At 57.6% G+C, this 26155-nt stretch overlaps 1 protein-coding gene, 1 long non-coding RNA gene and 15 other non-coding genes across 17 annotated transcripts in view; all 17 read right to left on the reverse strand.

Moving 5' to 3' along the window:
- Nucleotides 1-26155, reverse strand: part of LOC108301581 — a 50094-nt gene that overhangs the window by 14267 nt on the left and 9672 nt on the right. The window contains exons 2-9 of the mRNA XM_037737264.1: nucleotides 24252-24295; nucleotides 20936-21074; nucleotides 16698-16735; nucleotides 7794-7925; nucleotides 3807-3851; nucleotides 1997-2041; nucleotides 595-726; nucleotides 168-212 (exon numbers count right to left, since the gene is read on the reverse strand). Of these exons, the coding sequence (XP_037593192.1) occupies nucleotides 168-212; nucleotides 595-726; nucleotides 1997-2041; nucleotides 3807-3851; nucleotides 7794-7925; nucleotides 16698-16735; nucleotides 20936-21033 (535 nt within the window). The 5' untranslated portion in view covers nucleotides 21034-21074; nucleotides 24252-24295. The remainder of the gene's footprint in view (nucleotides 1-167; nucleotides 213-594; nucleotides 727-1996; nucleotides 2042-3806; nucleotides 3852-7793; nucleotides 7926-16697; nucleotides 16736-20935; nucleotides 21075-24251; nucleotides 24296-26155) is intronic.
- Nucleotides 457-539, reverse strand: LOC119470650. Its single transcript, XR_005199588.1, has one exon. It is a non-coding gene; the product is annotated as a small nucleolar RNA SNORD115 (small nucleolar RNA).
- LOC119470648 lies at nucleotides 2286-2367 on the reverse strand. Its single transcript, XR_005199586.1, has one exon. It is a non-coding gene; the product is annotated as a small nucleolar RNA SNORD115 (small nucleolar RNA).
- Nucleotides 4098-4179, reverse strand: LOC119470636. Its single transcript, XR_005199574.1, has one exon. It is a non-coding gene; the product is annotated as a small nucleolar RNA SNORD115 (small nucleolar RNA).
- LOC119470633 lies at nucleotides 5963-6044 on the reverse strand. The gene has a single exon (XR_005199571.1). It is a non-coding gene; the product is annotated as a small nucleolar RNA SNORD115 (small nucleolar RNA).
- On the reverse strand, nucleotides 7651-7732 carry LOC119470623. The gene has a single exon (XR_005199561.1). It is a non-coding gene; the product is annotated as a small nucleolar RNA SNORD115 (small nucleolar RNA).
- LOC119470639 lies at nucleotides 9546-9627 on the reverse strand. Its single transcript, XR_005199577.1, has one exon. It is a non-coding gene; the product is annotated as a small nucleolar RNA SNORD115 (small nucleolar RNA).
- LOC119470617 lies at nucleotides 11383-11464 on the reverse strand. The gene has a single exon (XR_005199556.1). It is a non-coding gene; the product is annotated as a small nucleolar RNA SNORD115 (small nucleolar RNA).
- On the reverse strand, nucleotides 13238-13319 carry LOC119470627. Its single transcript, XR_005199565.1, has one exon. It is a non-coding gene; the product is annotated as a small nucleolar RNA SNORD115 (small nucleolar RNA).
- Nucleotides 14673-15275, reverse strand: LOC119470595. The gene is made up of 3 exons (XR_005199528.1): nucleotides 15263-15275; nucleotides 14832-14875; nucleotides 14673-14719 (listed from the first exon to the last, which is right to left on the reverse strand). It is a non-coding gene; the product is annotated as an uncharacterized LOC119470595 (long non-coding RNA).
- LOC119470644 lies at nucleotides 15122-15202 on the reverse strand. Its single transcript, XR_005199582.1, has one exon. It is a non-coding gene; the product is annotated as a small nucleolar RNA SNORD115 (small nucleolar RNA).
- LOC119470628 lies at nucleotides 16984-17065 on the reverse strand. The gene has a single exon (XR_005199566.1). It is a non-coding gene; the product is annotated as a small nucleolar RNA SNORD115 (small nucleolar RNA).
- On the reverse strand, nucleotides 18883-18964 carry LOC119470646. Its single transcript, XR_005199584.1, has one exon. It is a non-coding gene; the product is annotated as a small nucleolar RNA SNORD115 (small nucleolar RNA).
- Nucleotides 20805-20886, reverse strand: LOC119470632. The gene has a single exon (XR_005199570.1). It is a non-coding gene; the product is annotated as a small nucleolar RNA SNORD115 (small nucleolar RNA).
- Nucleotides 22700-22781, reverse strand: LOC119470629. Its single transcript, XR_005199567.1, has one exon. It is a non-coding gene; the product is annotated as a small nucleolar RNA SNORD115 (small nucleolar RNA).
- On the reverse strand, nucleotides 24541-24621 carry LOC119470653. Its single transcript, XR_005199591.1, has one exon. It is a non-coding gene; the product is annotated as a small nucleolar RNA SNORD115 (small nucleolar RNA).
- On the reverse strand, nucleotides 26071-26152 carry LOC119470606. Its single transcript, XR_005199549.1, has one exon. It is a non-coding gene; the product is annotated as a small nucleolar RNA SNORD115 (small nucleolar RNA).

The raw sequence follows: 26155 nt of genomic DNA on the forward strand, positions 1-26155 counted from the left end.
TTCCATGGGACCCATTCGGAAGAAATCGGCCCTCCTGGAGAACGCTTCCCTCCCTAGTGGGGAACCCATTCCCCGGCTCCCTGAGGAAACCCTCCTGACCCAAAGGCTGAGCCAGCATCCCCATGCAGCCTGGTTCATGGACCATGATGCCAGCAGATGCCACTCACCTATGCCAGTCAATGCCATGGGGCCCACCTTGGCAGGAGAGCTCACTGAAAGACACAAAGGAGAAGGGGGACTCAGGGAGGAGCCGCCAACCTGCCTCACCCCCAGGGAATGGGACTCTTGACACCAAGCCCGCATAGGGAGCCTGGGTTGCCTCACAGAGCAGCACAGAGACAAGGCTGGGGGGCACCAAGATGCCCTTCAGGGCCTTGAGGACTCCAACCAAAAATACAGCGGTCTGCCAGGGACCTCGAGATCCCAGTGTCCTCTTCCAAAATTCTCCGCAAGGTTGGGCCTCAGCGTAATCCTATTGAGCATGACTTTTTAAGTCATCACCTCCCTTCAGGACAACATGAAGTTCTCATCATTGACCCAACTGAAGCCAACCTCCTCCCACACATGCACCCGGTGGGACCCAGACAGGCTCACCACAGCTCAGTGCAGGACACCAGGGCGCCAAGAAGGACCTGAGCTTCAGTGCACCAGGGGCTGGGCACATGGCTGACGGACACAGGCCCAGAGACATTGGGCCCAACGCAAGTCTTCCTCTGGGTTCACCATCTAGCGGGACAGGAGGAGGACATGTGTCCAAATAGGGTCTCATGCCTCCATGCGGGGAAGGTGAGTGGGGGATACCCATCACCTATGTGATGGGATCCATTTGGAACACTGACCTGTCAGGGACACGGACACGGACACGGAGCACCCTTGGCCCTCCCTGCCACCAAACCCAGGAAGCCCAGGAGGCACCCTATTGCAGGTCCCAAGAGCATCTCCACTGCCCCGCCAGCTGCCCTGAACGAGGTCAGGGCCACCCTGAGACCACTGGACATAGGCCAGGGCCACCAACCAGCTCATGGCCAAACAGGAGGCTGGCACGGATGCCACGCGCCACTGCTGACTTGGCAGTCGAGAGCCTGCCCCTGCCCATGTCCCAGCGTGAACCAGAAATCACAGCCTGGGGCTCCAGGGCCACATAGTTTCTCTGATGGGTCCCCATCCATGCCCTGCACACCTCCCAAACACAGAGCCGGGCCACACTCAACCAATCCGGAGACACATGGTGTGCCCCCATTTCCTTGGACCTAAGAAACCGCCACCCTGGAGATAAACCCATGGCTCAGAAGCAGCCTGGATGGCAGATTCCCAGGACAGTTTGCTTAAAAGGGGGGTTTACCACCTGAGGAAGCCACCTTTCCTGCCATTTAATCTCCACAAAGAGTGATCCCAGGCATGACCCAAGCTGTCCCCATGACCCAAAGCCCACGAGGTCCAGGGCCAGCCTGCTGAATGAAAAGGCATTGGCCAGAGCTCAGCCTTGACCTAACCCTAGGGAAACAGCACCACCCAGCACCAGACTCAAGGAGGCGCCACTGGGACGGTCCATTGCTCCACAGTGTCGGGCCCATTCAGGGGCATCGGTGGAGTGTGGTCCTTGAAACTCTGCCCCATGACTCCCTCGGGCCCAATCGCACACTACTCTTTGTGGATTAAAAGCCCCCACGAGACCCCGCAGGGCTCCGGAGCCCCGGTGGCCACCTCATGTGTCCTGGGCATTCTCGAGGCCTGACCGACGCACTGACTCGCAGCTCGCAGCTGCCCTGCATGGGGCTGAAGGAACCCTTTCCTGCCTGGACCACCGTCACCCCTGCCGGCTTCAGGATAGGCGTCCTCCTTGGGTTCAATTCCCAAGGAAGCGGCCCTTCTCGAGAACTCATCCCCAGTGGGAATTCAGATCAATACTTTTAGGAAACCTTCACGGCCCAACGGCGGATGCTCAGTGACCTTACTGCCATGCTCATGACCCATGACCCCAGCAGGACCCACTCACCTATGCTGGTCAATGCCAAAGGGCCCACCTGCACAGAAGAGCTCACTGAAAGACACAAGGGGAGGAGAGGGGTTCAGGGAGGGGCCACCAACATGCCCCACCCCGGGGAGCTAGAGCACCCACACCAAGCCTGCACGGGGAGCCAGGGCTGCCTCACAGAGGAGCGCAGAGACAGGGTTGGACCCCTCGAGATGCCCTTCAGAGCCTTGAGGTCTCTCGCCCAGAATACAGTGGCCCTGCCAGTGACCTTGGGATCCCAGTGTCCTCTTCCAAAATTCTCACCTAGGCTAGGCCTCAGCATAATACTATTGAGCATGATTTTTAAGTCATCACCTCTCTTCAGCACAATATAAAATTCTCATCATTGACCCAACCTATGGTATTCCCCTCCCCATGCATGGATCCAACAGGACCCAGATGGGCTCACCAGCTCCATGCAGGAGACCAGGGTGTCAGAAAGGGCCCAAGCTTTGTTCCAATAGGGCCTGGGCCTCTGGCCGATAACCTCTGCCCAAGCACAGCAGGCCCAACACAAGTCTTCCTCTGGGCTCACCATCTGGGGGCACAGGAGGAGGACCCATGTGCTGGGATCCATGTGAAATATTGACCTGTCATGGATACGGGGCACCCCTGGCCCTCCCCAACACTGAATCCTGGAAGGACAGGGTAGGTGAGTCATTGGGCTCTGGCAGGATGCCTGCGCTGTGCCTACTGCAGGCCTCAGGATAACCTCCCCTCCACACACGAGCTGCTCCATATGACCCCAGGGCTGCACAAAGACCACTGGGTACGGCGCATGGCCACCAACCAGCTCACAGCCAACAAAAAAAGGCTGGTCCTGATGCCAGGCACCGTTGCAGACCTGGCAGTTGTGGGGCTTGGTGGATGCCAACCAGGCACCCTCTCAAAGCGCACATCGGAAATCGCAGCCTGGGGCCACATGGCTACGTGGTTTCTCTGATGTGTCCCCATCCACGCCCCATCCATTGCCCAAACACAGAGCCAGGCAATACTGGACCAATCAGAGGCCACATGGTGTCTTCTCCATTCCTTGGGCCCAAGACCCCGCCACCTGGAGGTGCCATGGCTCAGAAGCAGCCTGGGCAGCAAACTCCTCAACAAGGTCCCTCGACAGCAGGCCTTCCCACCTAAGGAGGCCACCCAACCTTACAATGGAACTCAGGAAAGGCGTGGCCCCCAGCAGGATGTGGGCTGCTGACATGGCCCAAAGCCCACAAGTCCCTGGGCCAGCCTGCCTCACCATCAGGTGCCGGCCAGAGCTCAACCTTGACCCAACCCCACTGAAACAGCAACACAACCCCACCAGGCTCAATGTGGCACCACTGGGATGGCTCACTGCTCAACAGTGTCAGGCCCATTCAGGGCCATGGGTGGGTGTGAACCTTCAAACACTAAGGCCTGACCCTGGGGTCTGACCGCTCAGTCGCCACCCCCGCAACAACACCGAGGACCATGGGCTCCTGCATGACCCCCGTGGTGCCCCAAAGCCTATGTGGTACCCTGCAAGTGGCCTGGGCAATTCTCCAGGCCTGACCCATGCACACAGTCTCATCAGGGAGCTGCCCTAATGGGGCTGAAGAAACTCTTTGCTGCTTGAACCATCATCACCTCTGCAGGTCTTCAGAGAAGACGTCCTCCATCTTGGGAAGAAAGTGGCCCTCCTGGAGAACCCAACCTTTCTGGGTGGGGATTCCCCGGCTCCCTGAGGAAACCCTCCTGTCCCAAAGGCTAAACCGGCATCCCCACGCAGCCTGGCTCATGGCCCATGACGCCAGCAGGTTCCACTCACCTATGCCAGTCAATGCCAGGGGACCCACCTGAGCAGAAGAGCTCACTGAAAGACACAAAGGAGAACGAGGACTCAGGAAGGAGCCGCCAACCTGCCTCACCCCCAGGGAATGGGACTCTGACACCAAGTCCGCACAGGGAGCCTGGGTTGTCACACAGAAGAGCACAGAGACAAGGTTGGGGGCCGCCAAGATGCCCTTCAGGGTTTCAAGGTCTCCAACCGAATATACAGTGGCCCTGCCAAGGATGTCAAGGATGTCAGGGTCCCCTTCCAAAATTCTCAGCCAAGGTTGGGCCTCAGCGTAATCCTATTGAGCATGATTTTTAAGTCATCACCTCTTTTCAGGACAACATAAAGTTCTCATCATTGACCCAACCGAAGACCCCCAACCCTGCTATGCATGCATCCAGTGGGATCTAGATGGGCTCACCAAAGCTCAGTGCAGGAGACAGGGTGCCAGGAAGGGCCTGAGCTTCAGTGCACCAGGGGCTGGACACACTGACTAACGGACACTGGTCCAGAGACACTCACTGGGCCCAATGTAAATCTTTCTCTGGGTTCACCATCTAGAGGGACAGCAGGAGGACATGCGTCCAAATAGGGCCGCATTCCTCCATGCAGGAAAGGTGAGAAAGGAATACCCATGTGATGGGATCCATGTGGAACACTGACCCATCACAGACATGGGCACAGAGCACACTTGGCCCTCCCTGCTACCAAACCCTGGAAGGTCAGGTCAGGTAGGTAACTGGTCTCGCACAAGAAGCCCCGGCTACGCCTCACTGCAGGTCCTGAGAGCACCTCCACTGACCCGACGGCTGCCCTGAACAAAGCCAGGGCTACCCTTGGACCACTGGGCAAGGGCCATGGCCACCAACTAGCTCATGGCCTATCAGGAGTCTGGCCTGGATGGCATGCGCCACTGCAGGCTTATCAGCCAAGAGCCTGCCTCTCCCTGGGCAAGTGTGCACCAGAAATCAAAGCCTGGGACTCGAGGGCCACATAGTTTCTCTGATGGGTCCCCATCCATGCCCTGCACACCTCCCAAACCCAGAGCCAGGCCACACTCAACCTATCTGGGACACTCAACCTATCTGGTGTGCTCCCCTTTCCTTGGGCCCAAGATGCCGCCACCCTGGAGGTGACCCCATGGCTCAGAAGCAGCTAGGTGGCAAATTCCTAGAACAGGTTGCTTGACAAGGGGGCTTCCCACCTTAGGAAGCCACCATTCCTGCCATTCAGCCTCTGGGAAAGCTGACCTTCCAAGTATGACCCAACGTGTCCCCATGGCCCAAAGCCCACAGGGTCTGGGGCCAGCCTGCAGCATCACCAGGCACTGGCCAGAGTTCAGTCTTGAAACCCAGGGAAACAGCACCACCCACCAGTAGACTCAAGGAGGTGCCACTGGAATGGCCCATTGCTCCACAGGGTCGGTCTCCATTCAGCTGCATGCGTGGGGTGCGATTTTTGAAACTCCGTGACATGACTCCCATGGGCCCAACTGCCCACCACTCTTTATGGATGAAAACCCCCATGAGACACCCATAGGGTCCGAGAGCCCTGTGGCCACCTCACATGTCCTGGGCAGTCCTTGAGGCCTGACCAATGCACTGAGTCTCAGCTGGCAGCTGCCCTGCGTGAGGCTGAATGAACCCTTCCTACCTGGACCACTATCACCGCTATGGGGCTTCAGGACAGGCGTTTTCCTTGGGTTCAATTCCCAAGAAAGCAGCCCTTCTGGGGAACTCATCCCTGGTGGGAATTCAGGTCAATACTTATTTTAGGAAACTCTCATGGCCTGTAGGCAGACACTCAGAGACCCCACTATGCCACACTCATGACCCATGACCCCAGCAGGATCCACTCACCTATGCCAGTCAATGCCTAAGGCCCCACCTGGGCAGAAGAGCTCACTGAAAGACACAAGGGGAGTAGAGGGGTTCAGGGAGGGGCCACCAACATGCCCCACCCTGGGGAACTAGAGCACCCACACCAAGCCCGCACAGGGAGCCAGAGCTCTCACAGAGGAGTGCAGAGACAGGGTTGAACCCACTGAAGATGCCCTTCAGGGCCTTGAGGTCTTTAGCCCAGAATACAGTGGCCCTGCCGGTGACCTTGGGATCCCTGTGACCTCGCCCAAAATTCTCACCTAGGCTGGGCCTCAGCGTAATCCTATTGAGCATGATTTTTAAGTCATCACCTCTCTTCTGGACGATATAAGGTTCTCATCATTGACCCAATCCAGTGCAGCCCCCTCTCCATGCATAGATCCAGTGGGACCTGGATGGGCTCACCAGCTCCATACAGGAGATCAATGCACCAGGGCCTGGACACCTGGCTCATTGCCTCTGGCCGGGGCACAGTGGGACAAACGCAAGTCTTCCTTCAGGCTCACCATCTGGGGGGACAGGAGGAGGACCTATGTGCTGGGATCCATGTCACGGACACGAGGCAGCATTGGCACTCCCCGCCACCAAACCCTGGAAGGACAGGGCATGCGGGCCACTGGGCTCAGGCAAGATACCTGGGCCGTGCCCTACTGCAGGCCTCAGGATGACCTCCACTGCCCACGCCGGCTGCTCCACATGACCCCAGGGCTTGACAGAAACCACTGAGCACACCCCAGGGCCACCAACCACCTCATGCCCAACAAAGGAGGCTGGTCCTGATGCCAGGTGCCACTGCAGACCTAGCAGTTGCATAGCCTGCCCCTGGGCATGGTTGGCACCCAACCAGGCATGCTCTCCAAGCCCACATTGGAAATTGCAGCCTGTGGCCCCATGGCTACATGCTTTCTCCTGTGGCTCTCCATCCAGCCCTACATACCCTGGAGGTGACCCAATGGCTCGGAAGCATCCTGGGAGGCAAATTCCCAAGAGATTGCTTAACAGGGGGATTTCCCACCGTAGGAAGCCACCATTCGACATCCAGGAAGGGTTGACCCAAAGCATAACCCAAGCTGTCCCCATGGCCCAAAGCCCATGAGGTCTAGGGCCAGCCTGCAGCACCAAGAGGCGCTGGCCAGAGCTCAACCTTGACCCATACCCAGGGAAACAGCACCATCCTCCACCAAGCCCAAAGAGGCGCCCCTGAGATGGCCCATTACTCAAGAGGGTCGGCCCATTTAGGGCCATGATTGGGCAATCCTTGAATCTCCATGGCTGACCCCATGGGCCCATTCATGTACCCCTCTCCAGGGAAAGAGAACTCTCATGTAACCCCTGTGGCACCCCAGAGCCCCTGTGGCCCCTGTCACGTGGCCTGGGCAGTCCTCGAGGCCAGACATGCAGTGAGTCTCAGCTAGGAGCTGCCCTGCATGGGACTGAAGGAAGCCTTTCCTGCCTGGACCACTGTCACCCCTGCAGAGCTTCAGGGAAGGCACTGTCCTGGGGCTAATTCCAAGGAAGCCGGCCTCCTGAAGAATCCATCCCTCCCCAGTGGGGATTCATGTCAGCTCCCCTGGGAAACCCTCCTGTCCTCAAGGCTGATCATCGGTGAGACCAAGTGGCCTGACACATGGCTCATGATGTCCAGAGAATGAACTCACCTATGTGCATCAATGACAGGGAGCCCCACCTGTGCAGACGAGCTCACTCAAAGACACAAGACCCAAGGGAAGAACCAGGGCTCAGGAAGGACCCAGAAAGTTGTCCTACCCCAGGGAACCAGAGCGCCAACACCAAGCCCACACAGGGAGTCTGAGCTGCCTCACAGAAGAGTGTGGAGACAGAGTTGGGTAACCCGAAGATGCCCTTCAAGGCTCCAGGCCTGCAGCCCAAAACACAGTGGCTCTGCCAGGGACCCTAAAATCCCAGCATCCACTTCCAAAATTCTCATCTAGGCTGGGCCTCAGCGTAATCCTATTGAGCATGATTTTTAAGTCATCACCTTTCTTCAAGACAATATAAGGTTCTCATCATTGACCCAACCCAGGGCACCACCCTCCACCCCCTACACATGCATCCAGTGAGACCCAGATGTGCTCACCACAGCTCAGTGCAGGAGACCAGGGTGCCAGGAAGGGCCTGAGCTTCAGCTCACCAGGGCCTGAGCACCTGGCTAAGGGACACAGGCCCATCGCCAGTGGGCCAGATGCAAGTCTTCCTCCAGGGTCACCATCTGGAGGGACGGGGGACAGGTGTCCAAACAGGGCCTCATGCCTCCATGCGGGAAAGTGGGCAGGGGTGCTGGCTCACACAGGCTCTTTCTCCATGGACTCATGAGATGGGATCCATGTAAAACAGTGACAGTCATGATCGTGAGGAACCCTTGGCCCTCCCTGCCACTGAATCCTGGAAGGACAGGGCAGGCAGGTCATGGAATTCAAGCAAGACGCCCAGGCTGCACCCTACTACAGGATCCAAGAGCACTTTTACTGCTCACACCAGCTCCCCCGCACAACTCTGGGCTGTGCAGGGATACTGGGCAGGGCCAGGGCCACCAACCAGCTCACTGCAAACCAAGGAGGCTGGCCTGGAAGCCATGTGCCACTGCAGACCTGGCAGTCACTTAAGCTGCCCCTGGGCATGGAATGCACCTGTCCAGGTGTCCTCTACAGGGTCACACCAAAAATTGCATCCTGGGGCCCCAGGACCATGTGCTTTCTCTGTTGGGTCCCAATTCATGGACTGCACACCTCCCAAACAGAGCTGGGCCACACTCGGCCAATCGGGGCCACATGATATCCTCTCCTTTCCTTCGGCTCAAGACCCTGCCACCTTGGAGGCAACCCCATGGCTCAGAAACAGCCTGGGCAGCAAAGTGCAGGCATAGAACCCTTGACAGTGGCCTTCTACCACAAAATGCCACCCTTCCGGCCACTCCACTTTGGTGTGGAATGACCTCCAATGGAATGTGGGCTGCACCATTGGCCAAAAGCCCACGATTCCCAGGGCCAACCACTAGGTGACTGCCAGAGCTCAGCCTTGGCCCAACCCCACTCAGGCCACACCACCCCCACCAAACTCAAGGAGGCACCACTGTGATGCCCCATTGCTCAACAGGGTCAGTCCCATCAGGGCCATGGGTTGAGCCTGACCTTTGAATCTTCATGACCTGACTCCATAAGCCCAATCACCCTCCCAACTGCAAGCCTCAGGGACTGAGAGATCCCACATATAACCTATAACCCCCAGAGACCCTGTGGACCCCCTCATTTGGCCTGAGTAGGTCTCCAGGCCTGACCCGTGCACAAAGTCTAAGCTAGGAGCTGCACTGCATTGGGTTGAAGGAACCCTTTCCTGCCTGGACCTCCATAACCCCTGCAGGGTTTAGAGATGGCGTCCTTCTTGGGATCAATTTCCAAAAACGCCGCCCTCCTAGAGAAGCCATCCATCCCTGGTAGGGATTCAGGGTGGCTCCCCAAGGAAACCCTTTTTGACTGAAGAGTGGCCCTCAGCGACTCCCCGTGGTCTGGGTCATGCCCCGTGATTCCAGCAGGATCCACTCACCTATGCCAACTGAGGCCACAGGCCCACCTGGCAGAAGAGCTCACTGAAAGACATGGGGGAGAACAGGGGCTCAGGAAGGAGCCTCCAATGTGCCTCGCCCCCAGGGACCCGGAGCCCGGACACTAAGTCAGCACAGGGAGCCTGGGATGCCTCATGGAGGAGCGCAGAGACAGGGCTGGGCACCCTGGAGATGCCCTTCAGGGCCTCAAGGACTCCAGCCCAAAATATAGTGGCCCTGCCAGGGGACCTCGGGATCTCAGCATCCTCTTCCAAAATTCTCCCCTAGGCTGGGCCTCAGCGTAATCCTATTGAGCACGATTTTTAAGTCATCACCTCTCTTCAGGACAATATAAGGGTCTCATCATTGACCCAACTCAGGATACCCCCCTCCCCACACATGCATCCAGCGGGACACAGATGTGCTCACCAAGCTCAGTGCGGGACACCAGGGCACCAGGAAAGGCCTGAGCTTCAGCACAGCAAGGGCTGGGCACGTGGCTGACCACCACTCACCAAGGTCCAGCAGGGCCCAATGAAAGTCTTCCTTCAGTCTCACCATCTAGAGGACAGAAGGTGGACATGTGTCGAAATGGAACCTCACACCTCCATGCAGGGAAGGGTGTGGGGAGGTGCCTGCTCATGCCTACTCTCATGTGATGTGAAACCTTGACACGTCATGGACATAGGGGAACCCTGGCCCTCCCCACGACTGAACCCTGGAAGGACAGGGCAGGCGGGTCACTGGGCTTGGGCAAGCTGCCCTGGCTTTGCCCTACTGCAGGTACCTTGAGCATCTCAACTGCCCACGAAAGTTGACTTGCACGACCCCAGGAATGTGCTGTCCCCTGGGTATGGGCCAGGGCCACCTACCATCTCACGCCCAACCAAGGAGGCTGGCCTGGATGTCAGGTGCTGCTGAACTGGCAGTCGCACAGCCTGCCCCTGTGTGTGGAGGGCAAGCACCCACAGCCCGCTGTACAACACACCAGAAATCACAGCCTGGGGCCCCAGGGCCTCATAGATTCTCTGGTGGGTCCCCATCCCTGCCCCATACAACACCTCCCACACACAGAGCAGGCCACACTCAGCCAATCAGGGGACACATGATGTCTTCTCCTTTCGAAGACCCCACTCCCCTGGAGATGACCCCAAGACTCAGAAGCAGCCTGGATGGAAAATTTCTGCCACAGGTCCTTCCACAGCTGGCCTTCCACCTGTCCACCTCAGGAGGACACCACACTGCCAGTCACCCACAGGGAAGAGATGACCCCCAGTGGGACATGGGCTGTAACCCTGGCCCAAAGCCCAAAACTCCCAGCACCATCAGGCGCCAGCCAGAGCTAGTCCTGAGCCAATCTCAGGGAAACAGCGCCGTCCCACACTTGGCTCAAACAGGCACCAATGGGATGGCCCATGGCTTAATATGTTTGGTCCCATTCAGGGCCATAGGTTTTGTGCAATGCTTGAAAATCGGCAGCCCGACCCCATGGGCTGAATCACACACCCCACCCCAAGGTCGGAGAGCCCCTGACCCTTGTGGCACCCTGGATCCCTTGTGGCCACTCTCATATGGCGTGGCCGTCCTAGGGGCCTGACCTGAGCACTGAGTCTTAGTGGGGCACTGCCCTGCGTGGGGCTGAGAAAACCCTTTACTGCCTGGACCATTCAGGGAAGGTATCCTCCTTGGGTCTGATTCCCAAGGAAGCCTCTCTCCTGGAGGATCCATCCTAGGCCAGGATTCAGGTCAGCTCCTGAGGAAACCTTTGTGGCTGAGGGGTGACCCTTGGCAAAGCCATACAGCCTGGCTAATGGCCCGTGACCCCAGCAGGATCCACTCACCTATGCTGGTCAATGCCAGGGACTCTGCTGGATAGAAGAGCTGACTGAAAGACACAGGGGAGAATGGGGGCTCAGGAAAGACCCAGCAAGGTGCCCTGTCCCCAAGTAACAGGAGCGCCCACACCAAGCCCCAATAGTGAGACTGGGCTGCCTCACGGAGGAGCAGAGACAGTGTTGGGCACCCCCAAGATGCTGTTCAGAGCCTTGAGGTCTCTAGCCCAAAATACAGTAGTCCTGCAGGGGACTCTAAAATCCCAGCATACTCTTCCAAAAGTCTCACCTAGGCTGGGCCTCAGCGTAATCCTATTGAGCATGATTTTTAAGTCATCACCTCTCTTCAGGACAATATAAGTTTCTCATCATTGACCCAACCCAGGACACCCCCCTCCCCGCGGATGCATCTAGCAGGACCCGGATGTGCTCACCACAGCTCAGGGAAGGACATCAGGGCGCTGGGAAGGGCCCGAGCTTCAGTGCACCAAGGGCTGGGCACCTTACTGACGATCACTCATCCAGGGCCAGCAGGGCCCAATGAAAGTCTTCCTCCAGTCTCACCATCTAGGGGACAGTAGGTGGACATGTGTCGAAATGGAACCTGATGCCTCCACATGGGGAAGGGGGATGGAGGGTGCCAGCTCCTGCCTGCTTTCCCACCTTGGGCCCATGTGATGGGATCTTTGTGAAACACTGATATATGAATCCTGGAAGGACAGGGCAAGCGGGTCACTGGGCTTGGGTAAAACGCCCTGGCTGTGCCCTACTGCTGGCACTTGAGCACCTCCACTGCCCACAGCAGTGGCCTCACACAACCCAGGACTCTACTGGCCCCCGGCGTGTGAGCCAGAGCCACCTACTATCTCACGGGCAACCAAGGAGGCTGGCCCGGATGCCATGTGCTGCCAATCTGGCAGTCACACAGCCTGCCCTTGTGTGTGGAGGGCGAGCACCCATGTCCCGCTTAACACACAGGAAATCGCACCCTAGGTCTCCAGGGCCTTGTGGGTTCTCTGGTGGGTCCCCATCCATGCCCCATACAACCCCTCCCACACACAGAGCAGGCCACACTCAACAATTCAGGAAACACATGATATCTTCTTTCCTTGGGCCAAGACCCATGCCCCCCTGGAGATGACCCCATGGCACAGAGCCAGCCTGGATGGAAAATTTCCGGGATGGGCCATTCCATAGCAGGCCCTCCCACCTCAGGAGGGCACCCTTCCCACCACTCGCCCACATGCAAGAGATGGCCCCCAGTGGGATATGGGCTACTCCTTTGGCAAAGGCCCACAAGTCCCAGGGCCGGACTGCAGCACCATCAGGCACCAGCCAGACCTAGTCTGGAGGCAGTCTCAGGGAAACAGCGCCAGCCCCTCACTTGGCTCAAAGAGACACCACTAGGATGGCCCATTGCTTAATAGGGTTGGTGTCATTCAGGGCCATGGGTTTGGTGTGATCCTTGAAGATCCATCACCCAGCCCCATGGGCTGAACTGCATACACCTCTCCACGGTTGAAGTGAGCCACAAGACTCCCTTGGTGCCCTGGAGCCCATGTGGCCCCCTCATGTGTCCTGGCCATTCTAGAGCCCTGACCTGAGCACTGAGTCTTAGCGCGGCATTATTTGTGTAGGCCTGAAGAAACCCTTTACTGCCTGGACCACCGTCACCCCGCAGGGCTTCTGGGCTTCAGGGAAGGCATCCTCCTTGGATCTCATTCCCAAGGAAGACACTCTCTTGAACAACCCATCCCACGTGGGGATTCAGGTCACCCCTTAAGGACCCCGGTGGCTGAAGGGTGACCCTCAAAACCCACACAGCCTGGCTCATGGCCATGACCTTGGCAGGGTCCACTCACCTATGCTGCTCAATGCCAGGGACTCTGCTGGGCGGAAGAGCTCACTGAAAGACACAGGGGAGAATGGGGGCTCAGGAAGGAGCCAGCAAAGTATCCCAACCCCAGGAAACGGGGGCACTGACACCAAGCCCACATAGTGAGCCTGGTATGCCTGATGGAGGAGCACAGAGACAGGGTTGGGCCCCCTCCAGATGCCCTTGAGAGCCTCCAGGTCTCGAGCCCAAAATACAGTGGTCTTGCCAGGGAACTCCTAATTCCCAGCATCCTCTTCAAAATTCTCAACTAGGCTGGGCCTCAGCATAATCCTATTGAGCATGATTTTTAAGTCATCACCTCTCTTCAGGACAATATAAGGTTCTCATCATTGACCCAACCCAGGGCACCCCCTCCCCCAACACACTTCCAGCAGGATCCGGATATGCTCACCAAGCTCAATGCAGGAGACCAGGATGCCAGGAGGGCCCCTGCTTCAGCTCATCGGATGCTGGGCACCTGGCTGACGGCCACTGGCCTGGGACCAGCAGGCTCAAAGCAAAACTTCCTATGGGCTCACCATCTGGAGGGAGTGGAGACAGGCAGGTGTTTACACAGGCCCTCATGCCTCCATGTGGGAAAGCGGGGAGGGATGCTGGCTCACACATGCTCTCCCTTCATGGACCCATGTGATGGAATCTATATGAAATAATGACGGTCATGGACCCAGGGAAACCTTGGCCCTCACCAACCACCGAACCCTGGAAGGACAGGGTAGGTGGGTCACTGGGAACGGGCAAGATGCCCAGGCTGCGTGTTACTCAGGCCCCTGGAGCATGTCCACTGCCCATGCTCGCTCCACTGCACGACCCTGGACCACAACAGAAATCCTGGGCAGGAGCAGAAACCAACCAGCTTATGGCCAATGAAGGAGCCTGGCCCTGATGCCAGGTGCTGCTGCCAACCTGGCTGTCACACAGCCTTCCCCTGTACATCAGCCCAGGCTCCCTCTCCAAGCACATAACAGAAATCGCAGCCTGGGGCCCAGGGCCACCTGCTTTCTCTCGTGGGTCCTCATCTACACCCCAGACACCTGCCAAACACAGAGCTGGGCCACAATCAATCAGGAGCCACATGGTGCCCTCTCCTTTCCTTGTGTCCAAGACCTCCCCGCCCTGGAGGTGACCTCATGGCTCAGAAGCAGCCTGTGTGACAAATTTCCGGGGCAAGTCCCTCATGAGGGGGTCTTCTAATCTCGGGATGCCACCCTTCCCGTCATTGACCTCCAAGAAGGGATGTCCCCCAGCAGCAGGTAGGCTGCACCCTTGCCCAAAGCTCATGAGTGCCAAGGCTGGCCTGAGCACCACGAAGCACCAGTCATGGCTTAGCCTTGAGCCAACCTGTTGAAACCATGCTGCCACCCACCAGGCACAAGAAGGCACCACTGGGATGGCCCACTGCTTAACAGGGTTGGTCCCATTCAGGGCCATGAGTGGCACGCAATCCTTGAATCTCCACAGCCCGACCCCATGGGCCTGATAACCTACCCCTCTGTGAGATGAAGGGCCCCTCTGTGATCCCCTTGGCACCCCGAAGACCCTGTGTTACCACTCATTTGTCCTGAGCGGTCTTCAAAGACAGGCCTACACACCTAGTCTCAGCTGGGAGCTGCCCTGCGCGAGACTGAAGAAACCCTTTCCAGCCTGGTCCACTCTCACCCATGCAGGGCTCCAGGAAAGGTGTCCTCCTTGGTCAGATTCCCCAGGAAGCTGCCCTCCTGAGGACCAACATAACCCTCCTGTGGAGATTCAGGTCAACTCTCTGAGGAAACCCTCCTGTCCTCAAGTCTGATACTTGGTGACCCCATGCTGCCTGGCTCATGGCCCCTGACCCCAGCAGGATCCACTCACCTATGCTGGTCAATGCCAGGGGCTCTGCTAGGCAGAAGAGCTCACTGAAGGACACAGGGGAGAATGGGAGCTCAGCAAGGAGTTACTAGAATGTCCCACCACCCGGTAATGGGAAACAGGACACCAGGCCCACATAGTGAGCCTGGGCTGCCTCATGGAGGAGCAGAGAGACAGGGTTGGGCCCCCTCCAGATGCCCTTCTGAGCCTCCAGGTCTTTAGCCCAAAATATAGTTGTCCTACCGAGGAACTCATAATTCCCAGTATCCTCTTTCAAAATTCTCACCTAGGCTGGGCCTCAGCGTAATCCTATTGAGCATGATTTTTAAGTCATCACCTCTCTTCAGAGAAATATAAGATCTCATCGTTGACCCAATGCAGGGCACTGTCCCCCACCCCCCACAAACGCATTCAATGGACCCAGTTGGGCTCACCACAGTTCTGTGCAGGAGACCACGGTGCCAGGAACGGCTTGACCTTCAGTTCACCAGGGACTGAGCACCTGGTTCAGTGACCCTGCCCCGGGGTCAGCAGGACAGATGCAAGTCTTCCTCCAGGGTCACCATCTAGAGAAGTGGGGGACAGGTGTCCAAACAGGGCCTCACGCCCTCATGCAGGAAAGTGGGCAGGGGTGCTGGCTCACACATGCTTTCTCTCCATGGACTCATGAGATGCCATCCATATAAAACAGTGACTGTCATGAAGGCAGGGAACCCTTGGCCCTACCCGCGACTGAACCCTGGAAAAACAGGGCAGGCGGGTCACGTGATTCGAGCAAGACACCCAGGCTGCACCCTACTACAGGACGCTGGAGCACCTCCACTGCCCATGCCAGCGCCCCTGCCCGACTCTAGGCCACACTGGGACCACTATGCAGGGCCAGGGCCACCAACCAGCTCATGGCAAACCAAGGAGGCTGGCCTGGAAGTTATGTGCCACTGCAGACCTGGCAGTCACATGGCTCCCCCCTGGGCATACAATGCATCCATCCAGGCATCCTGTACAAGCTCACACTGGAAATTGCACCCTGGGGCCTTCTCTGTGGGTTCTAATCCATGCACCACACACCTCCCAAACACAGAGCTGGGTCACGCTCGGCCAATCAGGGGCCACATGATGTCCTCTCCTTTCCTTCAGCTCAAGATCCCACTAACTGGGAGGTGACCTTATGGCTCAGAAGCAGCCTGAGCAGCAAACTGCCAGCACAGGACCCTTGACAGTGGGCCTTCCACCACCAGATACCACCCCTCCGGCCACTCCACTTTGGGGAGGGATGACCTCCAGTGGAACACCCTTGGCCCAAAGCCCACAATTCCCAGGGCCAGCCACCAGGTGCCTACCAGAGATCAGCCTTGACCCAACATCACTGAAGCCACACCGCCCCTGCCATGCTCAAGGAGGCCCCACTGGGATGGCCCACTGCTCAACAAGGTCGGTGCCATCAGGGCCATGGGATGTGTGCAATCCTTGAATCTTCACGGCCTGACTCCATAAGCCCCAAAACCCAAACTGCAAGCCTCAAGGACAGAGAGCTCTCGAATAACACCCATGGCCTCCTGGGACCCTCCAGACCCCCTTATGGCCTGGGCAGTCCCCCAGGCCTGACCCGTGCACCAGGTCTCAGCTAGAAGCTACATTGCGTTGGGCTGAAGAAACCCTTTCCTGCCTGGACCTCCATTACCCCTGCAGGGCTTCAGGGAAGGTGTCCTTGAGATCAATTTCCAAGGAAGCTTCCCACCTGGAGAAACACCTGTCTCTAGTGGGTATTCAAGTTGATTCCCTAAGGAAACCCTAGTGGCCTCAGGGGTGACCCTAAGCGACCCCTTGTGGCTTGGCTCATGGCCCATGACCCCAGCAGGATCCACTTACCTATGCCGCTCAAGGCCAGGAGCCTGCCTGGGCAGAAGAGTCACTGAAGACAGGGAAGAACGGGGCCTCAGAGAGAAGCCGTCAACTTGCCCTGCCCCCAGGGAACCGGAGTGCCAACACTAAGCCTGCACTGGGAGCTTGGGCTGCCACATGGAGTAGCACAGAGACAGGGTTGGACACCCATAGATGCCCCTCAGGGCTTCCAGGCCTCTAGCCCAAAATACGGTGGCCCTGCCAGGGGACTTCACAATTCCCAGCATCCTCTTCCAAAATTCTCCCCTAGGCTGGGCCTCAGCGTAATCCTATTGAGCATGATTTTTAAGTCATTATCTCTCTTCAGGACAATATAAGGTTCTCATCATTGACCCAACTGAGGACACCCTCCTCCCCGCACATGCATCCAGCGGGACCCATAGGTACTCACCAAGCTCAGTGCGGGACACCAGGACACCAGGAAGGGCCTGAGCCAAAGCACATCAAGGTCTGTGCACCTGACTGACGACTACCCGACCAGGGCCAGCAGGTCCAATGAAAGTTTTCCTTCAGTCTCACCATCTAGGGGACAGAACGTGGACAGTGTCAAAATGGAACCTCATACCTCCATAGGGGGAGGGTGTGGAGGGATGCCAGTTCAAGCTTGTTCTGCCACCGTGGACCCATGTGATGGGATCCATGTGAAACACTGACATGTCATGGACACGGGGAAACCTTGGCCCTCCCCACTATCAAACCCTGGAAGGACAGGGCCGGCGGGACACTGGGTTTGGGCAAGATGCCCTGGATGCTCCCTACTGCAGGCACCTTGAGCACCTCCATCACCCACGACAGCTGCCTTGCACAACCCCATGGCTATACTGTCCCCTGGGTGCAGGTAAGGACCGCCTGCCATCTCACAGTCAACCAAGGAAACTGGCCCAGATGCCATGTGCTGCCGATCTGGCAGCTTCACAGCCTGCCCCTGCATGTGGAGGAGGAGCACCCAGGCCCTGCTCCACAAGACACCAAAAATAGCAGCCTGGGGACCCAGGGCCTTGTGTGTTCTCTGGTGGGTCCCCATCCCTGCCCCATACAACACCTCCCACACACAGAGCAGGGCCACACTCAGCCAATTGAAGGACACATGATGTCTTCTCCTTTCCTCGGGCCCAAGACCCTGGCCCCTTGGAGATGACGCCCTAGCTCAGAGGCAGCCTGGACAGAAAATTTCCAGAATAGGTCCTTGCATAGCAGGCCCTCCCACCTTAGGAGGACACCCTTCCCGCCACTCACCAACAAGGAAAAGGTGACCCCCAGTGGGATATGGGCTGCTCCCTTGGCCCAAAGCCCATGAGCCCCAGGGCTGGACTGCAGCACCATCAGGCACCGGCCAGAGCCAGTCTAGAGCCAATCTCAGGGAAACAGCGCCACCTCCAGCTTGGCCCAACGAGGCACCACTGGGATGGTCCATTGCTTAGTAGGGTTGGTGCCATTCAGGGCCATGGGTTTGGTGTGATCCCTGAAAATGCGCCACCTGACCCCATGGGCTGAATCATACACACCTCTCCAAGGTCAGAGAGCCCCAGCAAGACCGCCTTGAAGCCCCAGAGCCCTGTGGCCATTCTCATTTGGCCTGGCCTTCCTAGAGGCCTGACCTCAGCCTTGAGTCTTAGCAGGGCACTGCCCTGTGGGGGGCTGAGGAAACCCTTTACTGCCTGGACCACCAGTGGGCCACCCCTGCAGAGCGTCAGGGAAGGTATCCTCCTTGGGTCTCATTCCCAAGGAAGTTGCTCTCCTGGAGGACTCATCCCAGGTGGGGATTCAGGTCAGTTCCTGAGGGAACCCCTGTGGCTGAAGGGTGACCAACAGTTAACCCATACAGCCTGGCTCATGGCCCATGACCCCAGCAGGGTCCACTCACCTATGCTGGTCAATGTCAGGGGCTCTGCTGGGTGGAAGAGCTCACTGAAAGACACAGGGGAGAATGGGGGCTCAGGAAGGAGCCAGCAAGTTGCCCTGCCACCAGGTAATGGGAACATCAACAGCAAGCCTAGACAGTGAGCCTGGGGTGCCTCATGGAGGAGCGCAGAGACAGGGTTGGATACCCTCAAGATGCTGTTCAGGGCCTTGAGTCTCCAGTCCAAAATACGGTGGTTCTGCTAGGGACACAAAAATCCTAGCATCTTCTTCGAAAATTCTCCCCTGGGCTGGGCCTCAGCGTAATCCTATTGAGCACGATTTTTAAGTCATCACCTCTCTTCAGAACAATATAAGGTTCTTACCATCGACCCAACCCAGGGCACTGACCCAGTCCCCACACATGCATCCAGTGGGACCTGGATGGGCTCACCAAAGCTCAGTACAGGAGTCCAGGGTGCCAGGAAAGGCCTGAGCTTCGGCACACCAGGGACTGAGGGCCACGGGCCTGGGGTCAGCAAGCTACATGCAAGTCTTCCTCTGGGGTCACCATCTGGAGGGGTGGGGGACAGGTGTCCAAACAGGGCCTCACGCCTCCATGCAGGGAAGTGGGCAGGGGTGCCGGCTCACACATGCTCTCTCTCTCTGGACTCATGAGACGGGATTCATGTAAAACAGTGACGGTCATGATCATGGGGAACCCTTGGCCCTCCCTGCCACTGAACCCTGGAAGGAAAGGGCAGGTGGGACAGGGGATTCAAGCAAGACACCCAAGCTGCACCCTACTGCAGGCCCCTGGAGCACCTCCACTGCCCATGCCAGTTCCCCTGCATGAGTCTGGGCCACACTGGGATCACTGGGCAGCCTGTGCCAGGAGTTCCAGATAAGCCTAGCAGCTGGGTTCAAGTATCCACCAACCAACTCATGGCAAACCAAAGAGGCTGGCCTGGATGCCAGGTGGCACTGTAGACCTGGTAGTCGCATGGCCTGCCCCTGGGCATGGAATGTACCTGTCCAGGAGCACTCACAAGCTCACACCAGAAATTGCATCCTGGGTCCCCAGGGACACGTGCCTTCTCTGGTGGGTCCCCATTCATGTACCACACACCTCCCAAACACAGAGCTGGGCCACGCTTGGCCAATCAGGGGCCACACAGTATCCTCTCCTTTCCTTTGGCTCAAGACTCCACCAACCTGGAGGTGACCTCATGAGCCAGAAACAGCCTGGGCAACAAAGTGCCAGCCTAGGACCCTTGACAGTGAGCCTTCAACCACAGGATGCCACCCTTGTGGCCACTCCACTTTGGGGAGGGATGACCTCCAGCAGAACACAGGCTGCACCTTGGCCCAAAGTCTACGATTCCCAGGGCCAACCATCAGGTGACTCCCAGAGCTCAGCCTTAACCCAACACCAGTGAGGCCACACTGCTCGTACCATGCTCAAGGAGACACCACTGGGATGGCCCATTGCTCAAAAGGGTCAGTCCCATTCAGGGCCATCGGTTGAGCCTGACACTTGAATCTTCACAGCCTGACTCCATAAGTCCGATCACCCTGTCCCCCACAAGCCTCAGGGACGGAGAGCTCCCGTATAACACCCATAACCCTTGAAGACTCTGTGGACCCCCTCACATGGCCTGGCCGGTCCTCCAAGCCTGACCCATGCACCAAGTCTCAGCTACGAGCTGTAATGTGTTGGGTTTAAACAACCGTTTCCTCCGTGGACCTCCATTACCCTTGCAGGGCTTCAGGGAAGGTGTTCTTCTTGGGATCGATTTCCAAGAAAGCCGCTCTCCTGAAGAAACCATTTGTCCCTGTTGGAGATTCAGGTCAGCTCCCTAAGGAAACCCTCATGGCCTGAAGGGTGACTCCCAGCGACACCCAGTGGTCTAACTAATGGCCCATGATCCCATCAGGAGCCACTTACCTATGCGGCTCAAGACCAGGAGTCTGCCTGGGCAGGAGAGCTCACTGAAAGACACAGAGGAGAACCGGGCTCAGGGAGGAGCTGCCAACCTGCCCTGCCCCCAGGGAACTGGAGTGCCAACACCAAGCCCACACAGGGAGCCTGGGCTGCCTCATGGTGGAGCGCAGAAATAGGCTAAGCACCCCGTAGATGCCCTTCTGGGCCTCAAAGACTCCAGCCCAAAATACAGTGGCTCCGTTGGAGACCTCAGAATCCCAGTGTCCTCTTCCATAATTCTCCCCGAGGCTGGGCCTCAGCGTAATCCTATTGAGCATGATTTTTAAATCATCACCTCTCTTCAGGATAATATAAGGTTCTCATCATTGACCCAGTTCAGGGCACCCGCCTCCCCACACATGCATCCAGCGGGACTCAGATGTGCTCAGCACAGCTCAGTGCAGGAGACCAGGGTGCCAGGTAGGGCCTGAGCATCAGCACACCAAGGGCTGGGCACCTCACTGATGACCAGTTGCCCATGGCCAAAGGGGCCAATGAAAGTTTTCCTCCAGTCTCATCATCTAGGGGACAGAGGTAGATATGATTCCAAATGGAAGCTTACATCTCCATGAGGGGAAGTGGTTGAGGCGGTGCCCACTTACGCCTGCTCTCCCACTGTGGATCCATGTGATTGAATCCATGTGAAACACTGACATGGCATGGATAAGGGGAAACCTTGGTCCTTCCCACCATCGAAATCCAGAAGGACGGGGCAGGTGGGTTACTGGGCTTGGGCAGGACACCCTGGCTGCGCCCCACTGCAGGCAACTTGAGCACCTCCACTGGTCACGAGAGCTGCCTCACATGACCCCAGGAGTGTACTGTCCCCCTGGTTGTGGGCCAGGACCACCTGCCATCTCATGCCCAACCAAGGAGGCTGGGCCAGGTGCCACATGCTGCCTATCTGGCAGTCACACAGCCTGCCCGTGTGTGTGGAGGGTGAGCACCCAGGCTCCACTCCACAACACAGTGGAAACTGCAGCCTGGGTCCCCAAGGCCTCGTGGGTTCTCTAATGGGTCCCCATCCATACCCCATTCAACACCTCCCACACACAGAGTGGGGCCACACTCAGCGAACCGGGGGACACATGATGCCTTCTCCTTTCCTTGTGACCAAGACCCTGCCCCCTGGAGATGACCCCATGACTCAGAAGCAGCCTGGATGGCAAATTTCCAGGACAGGTCCTTTTAGAGTGGGCCTTCCCACCACAGGAGGACACCCTTCCTGTCACTCGCCCACAAGGAAGACGTGACCTCTGGTGGGACACTGGTTGTACACTCGGCCAAAGCCCACGAGTCCCAGGTGCTGGACTGCAGCACAATCAGCCGATGGCCAGAGCTAGTCCTGAGCCAATCTCAGGGAAACGGCGCCGCCCCCAACTTGGCTCAAAGAGGAACCACTGGGACGGCCCATTGCTTAATATAGTTGGTCCCATTCAGGGCCATGGGTTTGCTACAATCCTTGAAAATCCCCAGCCCGACTCCATGGGCTGAATCGCACATACTCCTGCAAGGTCGGAGAGCCCCTGAGAGACACCCATGGTACCCTGGAGCCATGTGACCACCTCACATGGCCTGGCCCTCGTAGAAGCGTGACCTGAGCACCGAGTATTAGTTGGGCACTGCACTGTATAGGGCTGAGGAAACACTTCACAATCTGGACCACCGCCACCCCTGCAGGGCTTCAGGGAAGGTATCCTCCTTGGGTCTGATTCCCAAGAAAGCTGTTCTCCTGAAGAACCCATCCCAGCGGGGTTTCAGGTCAGCTCCCGAGGAAACCCTTGTGGCTGAAGGGGGACCCTCAGCAAACCTACACAGCCTGGCTCATGCCCCACGATCACAGCAGGGTCCACTCACCTGTGCTGGTTAATGTCATGGGCTCTGCTGGGCAGAAGAGCTCACTGAAAGACACAGGGGAGAATGGGGGCTCAGGAAGGAGCCAGCAAGTTGCCCTGCCACCAGGTAATGGGAACATCAACAGCAAGCCTAGACAGTGAGCCTGGGGTGCCTCATGGAGGAGCGCAGAGACAGGGTTGGGCCCCCTCCAGATGCCCTTCAGAGCCTCCAGATCTCAAGCACAAAATACAGTGGTCCTGCCAGGGAACTCCTAATTCCCAGCATCCTCTTCAAAATTCTCAACTAGGCTGGGCCTCAGCGTAATCCTATTGAGCATGATTTTTAAGTCATCACCTCTCTTCAGGACAATATAAGGTCCTCATCATTGACCCAACCCAGGGCACCCCCTCCCCCAACACACTTCCAGCAGGATCCGGATATGCTCACCAAGCTCAATGCAAGAGACCAGGATGCCAGGAGGGCCCCTGCTTCAGCTCATCGGATGCTGGGCACCTGGCTGATGGCCACTGGCCTGGGACCAGCAGGCTCAAAGCAAAACTTCCTATGGGCTCACCATTTGGAGGGAGTGGAGACAGGCAGGTGTTTACACAGGCCCTCATGCCTCCATGTGGGAAAGCAGGGAGGGGTGCTGGCTCATACATGCTCTCCCTTCATGGGCCCATGTGATGGAATCTATATGAAATAATGACGGTCATGGACCCAGGGAAACCTTGGCCCTCACCAACCACCGAACCCTGGAAGGACAGGGTAGGCGGGTCACTGGGAACGGGCAAGATGCCCAGGCTGCGTGTTACTCAGGCCCCTGGAGCACGTCCACTGCCCATGCTGGCTCCACTGCACGACCCTGGACCACAACAGAAATCCTGGGCAGGAGCAGAGGCCACCAACCAGCTTATGGCCAATGAAGGAGCCTGGCCCTGACGCCAGGTGCTGCTGCCAATGACACAGCCTTCCCCTGTACATCAGCCCAGGCTCCCTCTCCAAGCACATACCAGAAATCACAGCCTGGGGCCCAGGGCCACCTGCTTTCTCTGGTGGGCCACACTCAGACAATCAGGAGCCACATGGTGCCCTCTCCTTTCCTTGTGTCCAAGACCCCCCCGCCCTGGAGGTGACCTCATGGCTCAGAAGCAGCCTGTGTGACAAATTCCCGGGACAAGTCCCTCATGAGGGGGTCTTCCAATCTCAGGATGCCACCCTTCCCGTCATTGACCTCCAAGAAGGGATGTCCTCCAGCGGCAGACAGGCTGCACCCTTGCCCAAAGCCCATGAGTCCCAGGGCCGGCCTGAGCACCATGAAGCACCAGCCATGGCTCAGCCTTGAGCCAACCAGTTAAAGCCATGCTGCCACCCACCAGGCGCAAGAAGGCACCACTGGGATGGCCCACTGCTCAACAGGGTCAGTCCCATTCAGGGCCAAGAGTGGCACACAATCCTTGAATCTCCACAGCCCGACCCCATGGGCCTGATAACCTACCCCTCTGTGAGATGAAGGGCCCCTCTGTGATCCCCTTGGCACCCCGAAGACCCTGTGTTACCACTCATTTGTCCTGAGCGGTCTTCAAAGACAGGCCTACACACCTAGTCTCAGCTGGGAGCTGCCCTGCGCGAGACTGAAGAAACCCTTTCCAGCCTGGTCCACTGTCACCCATGCAGGGCTCCAGGGAAGGTGTCCTCCTTGGGTCAGATTCCCCAGGAAGCTGCCCTCCTGAGGACCAACATAACCCTCCTGTGGAGATTCAGGTCAACTCTCTGAGGAAACCCTCCTGTCCTCAAGTCTGATACTTGGTGACTCCATGCAGCCTGGCTCATGGTCCCTGACCCCAGCAGGATCCACTCACCTATGCTGGTCAATGCCAGGGGCTCTGCTGGGTAGAAGAGCTCACTGAAAGACACAGGGGAGAATGTGGGCTCAGGAGGGAGTTACCAAAATGCCCCACCACTGGGTAATGGGAAACAGGACACCAAGCCCACATAGTGAGCCTGAGCTGCCTCACGGAGGAGCAGAGAGACAGGGTTGGGCCCCCTCCAGATGCCCTTCTGAGCCTCCAGGTCTTTAGCCCAAAATGCTCAGTTGTACCGAGGAACTCGTAATTCCCAGCGTCTTCTTTCAAAATTCTCACCTAGGCTGGGCCTCAGCGTAATCCTATTGAGCATGATTTTTAAGTCATCACCTCTCTTCGGAGAAATATAAGATCTCATCATCGATCTAACGCAGGGCACACCCCTCCCCACACATGCATCCAGCGGGACAAAGATGTGCTCACCAAGCTCAGTGCAGGACACCAAGGCACCAGAAAGGGCCCGAGCTTCAGCTCATCAGGTACTGAGCACCTGGCTGAGGGACATGGGTCCAGGGCCAGTGGGACGGATGCAAGTCTTTCTCCAGGGTCACCATCTGGAGGGGCGAGGGACAGGTGTCCAAACGGGGCCTCACACCTCCACCCAGGAAAGGGGGCAGGGGTGCTAGCTCACATATGCTCTCTCTCCATGAACTCATGAGATGGGATCCATGTAAAACAGTGACAACCATGAAAGTGGGGAACCCTTGGCTCTCCCTGTGACTGAAACTCTGGAAAAACAGGGCACTAGGTCATAGGACTCAAGCAAGACGCCCAGGCTGTACCCTACTGCAGGCCACAGGAGTACCTCCACTGCCCACGCCAGCTCCCCCACCCCACTCTGGGCTGCCCGGGATTACCTGGCAGGGCCAGCGCCACCAACAAGGTCATGGCAAACCAAGGAGGGTGGCCTGGATACCAGGTGCTGCTGCAGACCTGGCAGTCACATAGCCCACCATTCCCAAGGCCACCACCAGGTGACTGCCAGAGATCAGCCCTGACCCAACCCCACTGAGGCCATGCTGCCCCCACCATGCTTAGGGAGGCACCGCTGGGATGGCCCATTGCTCAACAGGATCAGTACCATTCAGGGCCATGCGTTGAGCCTGACAGTTCAATCTTCTTGGTCTGACTCCATAAGCCTGATCACCCACACCCTGCCCCCTACAAGCTCAGGGATGGGGAGTTCCCGCATTAACACCTATAATCCCCAAAGGTACTATGGACCCCTTATGTGACCTGGGCAGTCCTCCAGAATGACCCACGCATCAAGTCTCACCTAGGAGCTGCACTGCGTTGGGCTGAAACAACCCTTTCCTGCCTGGACCTCCATTATCCCTACAGGGCTTCAGGGAAGGTGTCCTTCTTGGGATCAATTTCTAAGGAAGCCACCCTCCTGGAGAAACCATCCATCCCTGGTAGGAATTCAGGTCAGCTCTCTTAAGAAAATCCTCATGGCCTGAAGTGTAATCCTCAGCAACCCCTCAACCGTTGAACGGCTCATGGGCCATGACCCCAGCAGGATCCACTCACCTATGCTGCTCAAAGACAGGAGTCCACCTAGGCAGAAGAGATCAATGAAAGACACAGAGAACAGGGCTCAGGGAAGAGCTGCCAACCTGCCCTGCCCCCAGAGAACTGGAGTGCCAACAACAGGCCCACTCAGGGATCCTGGGCTGCGACACAGAGGAGCGCAGAGACAGGGTTGGGTACCCCAGAGATGCCCTTCAGAGCCTCAAGGACTCCAGCCCAAAGTATAGTGGCCCTGCCAGGGTACCTTGGGATCCCAGCGTCCTCTTCCAAAATTCTCACCTAGGCTGGGCCTCAGCGTAATCCTATTGAGCATGATTTTTAAGTCATCACCTCTCTTCAGGACAATATAAGGTTCTCATCATTGACCCAAC

Source organism: Cebus imitator, unplaced genomic scaffold, assembly GCF_001604975.1.
Source record: "Cebus imitator isolate Cc_AM_T3 unplaced genomic scaffold, Cebus_imitator-1.0 Scaffold36, whole genome shotgun sequence".
NCBI classification, from domain to species: Eukaryota; Metazoa; Chordata; class Mammalia; order Primates; family Cebidae; genus Cebus; species Cebus imitator.